The 9,504-nt window shown below is 48.3% G+C and overlaps 1 protein-coding gene across 1 annotated transcript in view; it reads left to right on the top strand.

Moving 5' to 3' along the window:
• Positions 1-3,397: 3,397 nt before the first annotated feature.
• Positions 3,398-9,504, top strand: part of LOC127187585 (fer-1-like protein 4) — a 38,590-nt gene continuing 32,483 nt past the window's right edge. Inside the window, exons 1-7 of the mRNA XM_051143615.1 lie at positions 3,398-3,476; positions 4,158-4,213; positions 4,555-4,643; positions 4,729-4,828; positions 7,963-8,054; positions 8,200-8,241; positions 9,038-9,199. Coding sequence (XP_050999572.1) covers positions 3,398-3,476; positions 4,158-4,213; positions 4,555-4,643; positions 4,729-4,828; positions 7,963-8,054; positions 8,200-8,241; positions 9,038-9,199 — 620 coding nt within the window. The remainder of the gene's footprint in view (positions 3,477-4,157; positions 4,214-4,554; positions 4,644-4,728; positions 4,829-7,962; positions 8,055-8,199; positions 8,242-9,037; positions 9,200-9,504) is intronic.

The following is a 9,504-nucleotide window of genomic DNA, read 5'->3' as shown; positions in this document are numbered from 1 at the left end:
TAAATTATAATAAATTTTAAAAAAAAATTTTTTTTTTTTTTTTGGTTTTTCGAGACAGGGTTTCTCTGTGTAGCCTTGGCTGTCCTGGACTCACTTTGTAGACCAGGCTGGCCTCGAACTCACAGGGATCCGCCTGCCTCTGCCTCCCGAGTGCTGGGATTAAAGGCGTGCGCCCCCACGCCTGGCCAAATTTTAAAAATTTAAAGTATGAACACATGTCTCAAAAAACAGAAAAAAAAAAAAGTGTTAACACTCAGCTGGGCGTGGTGGCGCAATGCCTTTAATCCCAGCACTCAGGAGGCAGAGGCAGGCGAATGCCTGTGAGTTCGAGGACGGCCTGGTCTACAAAGTGAGTCCAGGACGGCCAAGGCTACACAGAGAACTGTCTTGGGAAAAAACAAAACAAAACAAAACCCAAAAAACAAGATCAAGTGAAATTTTTGCCTCTTCTTTTCCACAGGTTTCTGTCTTCCCTGAGCTCATCTTAAAGAGTGTTCATGCTTTATAAGACTGGATGTATATAAATTTAGCACAGTGAGAACCGCTTTCAAGTCTATAATTAAAGACAACCAAAGGAAACTTGAAACCTTGAGTTTGAGCCAGGTTTGGTGGCATACACCCATAATCCCAGAGGTAGGCGGATCGCTGTGAGTTCAAGACCAGCCTGGTCTACAAGGAGAGTTCAGACCAACCAAGGCTCCACAAAGAAACCCTGTCTTGAAAAACAGAAGCAAAACCAAAATGAAACAAAAACCTTGAGTTTGTGACCTATTGTAATAGTGGATCATATAGGGGAAGGCTTTGTCAGAGGCTTCTAACAGAGACTAATAATTTATCAGAACTCTATTGATTAATGTTAAAGCTCTGAACTTTTTGTTGTTGTTGCTTGTGTAGCCTTGGCTGTCTTGGACTGGCTTTGTACCCCAGGATGTCCTTGAACTCACAGAGATCTGCCTGCTTCTGCCTCCCCAAATGCTGGGATTAAAGGCGTGCACCACCGTGCCTGGCGAAAGCTCTGAACTTCTGAAGTCTTAATTCAGTTGTAGCATAGTGAGGGGAAGAAATCTGAAGCATTTTTCGCCCCTCTTATATATCTTAAATCACGTTGCTATCACCATTTAAACTTTCACATCCTCCAACCTTCATAATTTGCATTTCCCAACCTTAAAACACCTTCATAGACCCTAAAACAGTTTCTTAGATCCTCACAATTTAAAATTTCATATCCTCGGAACTTACATAAACTTTATACTTTACTAGGCTGGCCTCAAACTCACAGCGATCTGCCTGCCTCTGCCTCCCGAGTGCTGGGATTAAAGGCGTGCGCCACCACACCTGGCTACACTTTTTTTTTTTCCTATCCAATTATTCACCCAGACACAGGTGGTTGACTACTGGGAGCAGTTACTATAAAGCAAGTTCCTTTAAGTAAGGGAATAGTAAAAAAGTAACTTAAAGCCTGTTTTCTGAGTCTGGTAACCAGGTTAACTGTCTAGACCCTAGCGGCTCTAGGAAAGTGAGGCCTGTGGCCTGATTTTTTTCACACGAGAAAGCAGCTGAAGGCTTGGTTTCTGCTGTTAAAAACTGATAAATTTTTCACTAGTCTGGTCTTCAAACTCATCAGAGGCCTGAGAAGGATAAATTTCACCTGAGTAAGCAGGAAGTGAAGACCAAGCAGTTTCCTTACCGGCTGCCTGGTCAGTTGCCGCAGGTTCCTCCGTGTCTGTGGGGCAGCCATCTTCAGTCACCAGCCCCAGAAGATTTGACAGACTTTTCTGTGAAGCAGAAATTTTGGAGGGATTGTCCTATCTTTGTCTAGGCAAAGTAAGGCAGTCAACTTCCTGGTGTCCTGGCTGTCCACACTTTGGACTTCAGCAGTCAAGACAAAGGACAATCTACAGCCCTGTGGCCAGCTTGTCACATTTGAAGCAAGCTCCAGGTAGGGGTTCTTCCGAGGAGATTGGGGTGCTGCCAGGAGCTGGTGCCTTTCTATCATGAAAAGCTTTTTTATTAAACTTTGTTTTTTCGAGACATGGTTTCTCTGTGCAGCCTTGGCTGTCCTGGACTCGCTTTGTAAACCAGGCTGGCCTCGAACTCACAGCGATCTGCTTGCTTCTGCCTCCAGAGTAGTGCTGAGAATAAAGGTGTGCGCCACAACACCTGGTTTTTTAAATTATTATTATTATTATTATTTGCTTTGTTTTTTTGTTGTTTTATACAAGGTCTCTGTATACCCTTGACTGCCCTGGAACTTGCTCTGTAGACCAGGCTGGCCTTGAACTCACAGTGATCTGCTCGCTTCTGCCTCCCTAGTGCTGGGATTCAAGGCATGCTCCACTGCTGCCCAACTAAAATACTAATAGAATGATTTATTTTTAGTTTTTCGAGACAGGGTTTCTCTGTGCAGCCCTGGCTGCAGATTCAACCTTGTCTCTGTCTCCTGAGTACTGGGATTAAAGGTGTGCACCACCACTGCTCAGCTTTGCTGGCTAGTTCTGTCAATGTGAAACAAGATGTAATCTTCTGAGAGGGGAAATCTCAGTTGAGAAAAAGGCCTCTATAAGATCACAGGCTTGATGGGGAGGCTTCTTAATTAGTACATGATGGGGGAGGGCACAGCCAGCCCAGTGTGGATTGGCTCATCCCTGGGCTGGTGGTCCTTGGGGGCTGGAGAGATGGCTCAGAGGTTAAGAGCACCACCTGCTCTTCCAAAGGTCCTGAGTTCAATTCCCAGCAACCACATGGTGGCTCACAATCATCTATAGTGAAATCTGGTGCCCTTTTCTGGCATGCAGGTGTACATGCAGGTGAAACACTGTATACTTAAATAAATAAATATTTAACAAAAGAGAAGACGAGAAAGAGGAAGAAAGGCGTGAGGAGCAAGGCAGTAAGCAGAACTCCTCCACAGCCTCTGCCTCCAGCTTGAGCTCCTGCTCTGGGAGGAAGAGGGGTGGGTAGAATAAACCTTTCTTTCCTGCACAAGTCGCTTAAGGTCATGGTGTTTCATCGGAGCAGTTGTAAGATTAACTCCCTAAGTTACTTTTGGTGTTTTATCACAGCGATAGAAAGAAAACCAAAGCAACGCCCTTGAGGCCTCACAGACTAGCAGGGACCAGACTGAGAGATCCTGCCTTCTCCATCCCTATCCTGTGTCAGCTCCCTGCCCCACAAAGATGGTACTGGAGGTGGGGGGAGCTCTGTGCTCACAACAGGGACCTTCCCCCCATCCCTCGGGCCTCCATCCTTCCCCACCCATGACCTCCAGGCCTGGCCCCCCTGTGTGTTTGACTAAAGGGAAAGGATTGCTGAACCTGCTGGGTGAGTCCAGTGAGTCATGGACAACGGGTGGGCAGAAGGGCAAGGCAGCAGACGGAGAGCCAGTGGCCCTGCAGCCATGGCTCTGATTGTGTGTGTGAGGCACCTAACAGGGCTGCCGGGCAACCATGACCGACAAGTGAGGCTCTGCTTTCGCGGTGAGACTTGCATGGATGGTCTAAGGATTTTTAGAATTGGGGAGCTCTCTGTTCTTTTTTTGGCGGAGGGGGGGTAGGGGGTATTGAGACAGGGTCTCTCTATGTAGCCTTGACTGTCCTGGGACTCGCTTTATAGACCAGGCAGGTCTTGAACGAACGCCTCTGCCTCCTATGTGTTGGGATTAAAGGCGAGCGCCACCACCAGCCGGCTTTTTTTTTTTTTTTTCCTCTCAAGACAGAGTTTCTCTGTGTGACAGCTCTAGCTGTAACTGGAGACTAGGCTGGCCTTGAACTCACAGAGATCCGCCTGCCTCTGTCTCCCAAGTGCTGGGATTAAAGGCGTGTGCCACTCCCTACCCCCATCCCTACCCTATCCCCCACCTCCACCCCCTTACCCCATCCCCCTACTTCATCCCCCAACCCCAACCCTCTACCCCATCCCCCTACCCCCATCCCTCACCCCCACCTTCGCCTCAGCTCTCCATTCTTCAGGCCTAGACCTCCAACTGAAAACCCGGTCAGCTCTGTCTGACCTGTCTCCCTCGTCCATGGCTTCTGCTTCTTTCCCTACCTTCTACTTTTCCTTTAAGTGTGAGGGAAGACCTAGCCAGCGGGCCACGGAGGCAAATGAGTTTGTTTGTGTGTGGGGGCTGCTAAATGACTGGCTTCATTTTTGAGCAGGCTTTACCCAGAAAACGAGGAAAATTCACTGTGGCCGAGAAGCGGATGTTGGTGAGGTCAGTAGAGCTGGTTCCTGGCTGGAGAGTATGTTCCGTGTGTTCCTTTCCGGGTCCACCCTGGGGCAGAAAGGGCTCATTCCTGGACTTGGAGGGTGTGGTCTCCAGACATGGTGTGAGTCTCAGGTAGGAGAGTTCAGACCTGCCTTGAGATGTCAGTCTGATACCTAGCAGGATTACTTCTTGATTGGCAGTGAGCCCCACATGACTGAAGCCCACTCCCTGTTGGAGGGGTTTGGTCAGGCTTGGAAGCTCTAGGGGGTAGCCTCATGTTTGCACAGCCAGGGATAAACTTTGGATTGGTTGTGAGGGCATCAACCCAACACTCTTCCTGTCCCTAGGTGTTTCGTTGGCCCCACTATGGATCTCCTCTGGCTGGGGAGAGTCTGTTTGTGCAGGTGGTCAATTGCAGCCGTGTGTTCAGCCCCAGGTGAGTAGACCTGAGGAGGCCAGGGAATGCCTTTGGTGTCATCTATCCCGCTCTCTCACTCCTCTGCTCCACGCCACTCTTCTAGGTCCCTGGGGACCCTGGTGATTTCCCTGCAGCAGCTGCAGAATGCTGGCCATTTGGTGCTGAGGGAAGCTCTAGTGGATGAGAGGCTCCGAGTGTCCCCAGTAAGTGCCACCAGCCCACCTTCAGCAAGCCTGAGCCGCCTCCAGACAGAGGGTTCCAACTACCTGAGAGGAAAACCTCAGCCAGACAGGCTTGGCAGCAAGCACCTGACCCCAGCTTAGGCTCCCTGCTGGCCCTGCCAGGTCCTTATGTGGGCCAGAAACAGGTTCATTTCTGAGTCCAGGGATGTGGTGTGTGCACTGTTGTTGCTCCTAGGGTCTGGGGTAAGCTCACTTCTTTTCTTTCTTTCTTTCTTTTTTTTTTTTTTTTTTTTTTTTTTTTTTTTTTTTTTTTTGGTTTTTCGAGACAGGGTTTCTCTGTGTAGCCTTGGCCATCCTGGACTCACTTTGTAGACCAGGCTGGCCTCGAACTCACAGCGATCCACCTGCCTCTGCCTCCCGAGTGCTAAAGGCGTGCGCCACCACGCCCGGCCTCACTTCTTTTCTTATGTGGACCTGGCTCTAAATCTTAGACCTGCCACAGCCCACTGGAGTACCTAATGGGGTTAGTTACTCGGCATCTCTAAGCTGTTTCTTCACTCTCATATAACAAGAGTCTGACTTATGGCTAGTTTTTTTCTAGACAAGCTTTCTTTCTTTTTTTCTTTCTTTTTTTTTTTTTTTTTTTTGGTTTTTTGAGACAGGGTCTCTCTGTATGTGTAGCCCTGGCTGTCCTGGACTTGCTTTGTAGACCAGACTGGCCTCAAACTCCCAGAGATCTGCCTGCCTCTGTCTCCCGAGTGCTGGATAACAAAGCTCACTAGCTGAACGAAGGGGTCAAACACTAAGCAAACACCCACACAAGTAAAAGTTTGCCATGGTGAGTGTTACTGGAGGAGGGCCCAGTACTGGGCAGTCAGAGTGTCTGACCAGTTTGTGGCCTCGATGGGGAGGGACGAAGAGTTTCCCTGAGGAGACTATGCTTGCTTGAGCTTAGAACTGAAGGCTCTAGGTGCTAGGTAGGGCGGAGAGCATTCAGAGGGAGAAGGCTAAATATGTAAAATACCAATGTGCTTATAGGGTAGCTGAGGTGCAGAGCAGGACAGAGACCTGGAAGGAGCCAGAGCTGGAAAAGCCGTCATGTAGTGGGCCACGGAGACCAAGGACAGTGAAAGACCAGGCGCAGGGGATAAGTGCACACTGAAGCTGAGTTTTGTTGATTGTTGTATAAGTGTTTATTTTTGTGTTTTACAGGCTCAGGTTTGATTGTTCTCAGGGCTGCTGAGCCCAAATCCAAGCCTTTCTGAATGATAGGCAAGCACTCTACCGGAGCTGCACCCCCAGCCTCAAGTCTTTTATTTATCTTCTTTTTATCTATAGCTGAGCATGGTGGTGCACATCCTTTTTTTAAAAAAAATTTATTATGTATATAGTGTTCCACCCGAATGTGCACCTGCACACCAGAAGAGGGCACCAGATCTCATTATAGATGGTTGTGAGCCACCATGAGGTTCCTGGGAAATTGAACTCAGGATCTTTGAAAGACTAGCTGGTGCTTTTAACCTCTGAGCCATCTCTCCAGCTCCTGGGTGATGCACATCTTTAATACTGGCAGGGGCAGAGGCAGAGGCAGGTGGATCTGTGAGTTCAAAGCCGGTTTGGTTTATATAGTAACTTCCAGGCCAACTAGGGCTACACAGTAAAACCCTTTCTCAAAATTTGTATTTTAAATGTTTCTTTTTTTAAGATTCACTTCTTCATGTATTTATGTATATGAGTGCCCTGTCTGTGTGTATAGCTACATGCCAGGAGAAGGAATCAATCCCATTATAGACGGTTGTAAGTCACCTTGTGACTGCTGGGAATTGAACCTGGGTCCTCTGGAAAGGCAGCCAGTGTTCTCAACAGCTGAGCCATCTCTTCAGCCCTTAAACATTTATCTTTTATGTGTGCATGAGCCTTTGAATAGACACCTTCTCTGAGTCAGATCTCCACCCTGTAGCTTCTGGGCATCAAACTCAGGTTGTCAGACTTGGCAGCCAGCCCCCTTTAACCTACTACGCCGGCTCCTGAGCCCATCCGCCCTTAGTTCCCAAGAAGATTGTGAGTATTTTATTTAAAAAATAATAATCTTTAATAATTCTACAAGAGCTAGGTGTGGTGGCGCACACCTGAGATCCCAGCACTCAGGGAGGCAGAGGCAGGCTGAACTCTGTGAGTTCGAGGCCAGCCTGGTCTACAACACGCGTCCAGATCAGCCAAGGCTACACAGAGAAACCCTGTCTCGAAAACCCAAAACCAAAATAATTCTACGAGATTTTAGTTCAATTTATTTTGATCATATTTAGCAACCAACCCTTCCCACATGGATCCTCTCTACCCTGAACTCCCTTCCCAACCAACTGTGTATTTTCTTCTGTTTTTCCACCCCTAATTGTGGAAGACCCAGGGTATTGTTGTGAGATCTTAGTAGCCCCTTTCCCATAAATAAAGACACCAAGTCCTTTTAATATTTCAAAGCTTTGGCCTTAGCTGGGCAGACTCTCAACTAGCTTATCTAAGTTAACCTGACCACCTAGGCCCAGCCAGCCAGGTAGCTAGCTATATCTTCCAGGCCTGTAGTCAGCTCTGTCTCCTCTCATCTCTCTTGGCAAAAAAAAAAAAAAAAAAAAAAGCCTTAATTTCTTCTTCCTAGAGTTCCTTTCTCTCCACAGGAAGTCCCACCTTCCACTTCCCTCTCTGCCCAACTACAGGCTGTCAGCAACTTTTATCATCCAATCAGGGACAATTTAGAAGGCAAGGTTTACACAGATCATTCTGAATATGTGAGAATTTGCTCATAGGACAAGAAGGATCTTGGGGGGCGGGGCAAGCAATTAACATTTGAACACATAGCCTCTCCGGATCAACCCCAACACCTGACAAAAGTTCGGTTTGTGTTGCCCAGCTGATGGTGTCTTCCTTGGAGTATAGTCGACCTACCAGGGGTCATGTCATTAAAGAAAGCTGCCTCAGGCTCTTCTAGCAGCAATCAAGTGCTGTAAATGCTAACACTGTTATAGTCAGCGAGGAACACGCTGTTACAGACGGAGGCCGAGAGGGTCTTTATTTACAGAGGGCATGTAAGGCGGTTGTCCTGGTACGCTCTCAGCCTATGTCAGCTTGAAGGGACTGATGGAGACTATATGTGGTTTTAGATTCAGGTGGTGCTTGACCTGAAGTATCAGCCCCCTGATGGAGCTGCTGGAACCTGGGCAGAGGAGGACTTTGGGACACCCATTCGAGACAGGTGACCCTCTAGTAACCTACACAAGGTCTGGTGTCCCCAGATGAAGCTTGCCCTGAAGAGAGAAAAGTCACGCTCACCTCCATCCTGGGTCGGCTGGGTACTGTGACTCTCAAGTGTGTTCTCACCCCTCTGTTTTCCCCTCCAGCTCAGAGCTGATCATCCCCAATGTGGGCTTCCAGGAGATGGAGTAAGTGTGGGGGTGATTGGGAGCCACTGGAGTCAGTTGTGAGGTTAGGAATCGGTAACATGAGTCAAGGGCTGAGATTTGGATGGATGAATTATATAAGGTGGAGGTCAATCCTTACAGCAGGACTAGGTTCTGAAGTTAGAATGATCTCCACTGTTAGTCCAAGGGCCAGGCGTGGTGGTGCATGCTTTTAATTCCAGAACTCGGGAGGCAGACGGAGGTGGATCTCTGTGAGTCCTGGACCAGCCTGCTAGTCTACAAAGAGAGTTCCAGGACAGCCAGGGCTACACAGAGAAACACTACCGGGGGGGGGGGGGGGGGGGGGGGGGGCAAAAGCCAGGCATGGTGGTGCAGGCCTTTAATCCCAGCACTTAGAGAGGTAGAGGCAGGTGGATCACTAGGAGTTTGAGGCCAGCCTAGTCTACAAAGTGAGTCCAAAACAGCCAAGAGTACACAGAGAAACCCTGTCTCAAAATAAACAACAAAACAAAAAGAGTTCATCCAAAACTTGCCATGGTAGTGTATGCCTTTAATCCCAGCACTGGGTAGGCAAGCAGATCTCTATGGATTTGAATTCTAGGACAGGCAGGGCTTTTACACAGAGAAACCCTGCTTCAAAAACAAAACAAAACAAAACAAAACAAACAAACAAACAAACAAACAAAAAAGAGTTAGTCCTGGTATAAGTGGAGTCAATCTGAAGGTCAAAGGTCAATCCTAAAATAATTAAAGACAAGGAATGCCCAGCAACAAGTGTGAGGTTCTAGGCATGACCTTTGACAGCGAGTTCTCTCAGGCCCAGGGAGGCCCGGCTGGATCAACGGACAGTGGCTCTGGGCCGAAGGCTAGCTCGAAGCCTAGGAACACAGGAGGATGAAGAGAGTGAGCTGGGGCTAGAAGAGCCGGAGGATGAGCCTGATGTGGAGATCTCAGGAGTGGTGTTCAGCCCCCTCAAAAGGTAAAGGGCTCATGGGCTCCCGGCCTCAGGGTTAGGGTCATGCATAAGCCACACTCATCCAGGGCGCAGGTGCAGGGTGGATAGCCTGGTATCAGTGGTCACTCACAGGCACAGACACAGTCGCGTTCCAAGCAGTTCACACTAGTTTGTAAAGGAATTTGATTAGGACAAGTTTTATCTGTTGTTCCTGTCAGGGTTACAGCTCTGGGAAAAGGGCTGGCATGCAGCGAGTCTCAATCAGCTTTTGTTGAGCAAACTGATGGGTTCAGAGCTCCAAGAGTGAGTCAAATTCTGGATAGAGGCGT

This window comes from Acomys russatus, chromosome 4 (assembly GCF_903995435.1).
Source record: "Acomys russatus chromosome 4, mAcoRus1.1, whole genome shotgun sequence".
Classification (NCBI taxonomy): Eukaryota; Metazoa; Chordata; class Mammalia; order Rodentia; family Muridae; genus Acomys; species Acomys russatus.
The sequence above is the reverse complement of the archived record's forward strand: the minus strand, read 5'-3'. Positions and strand labels throughout refer to the sequence as shown.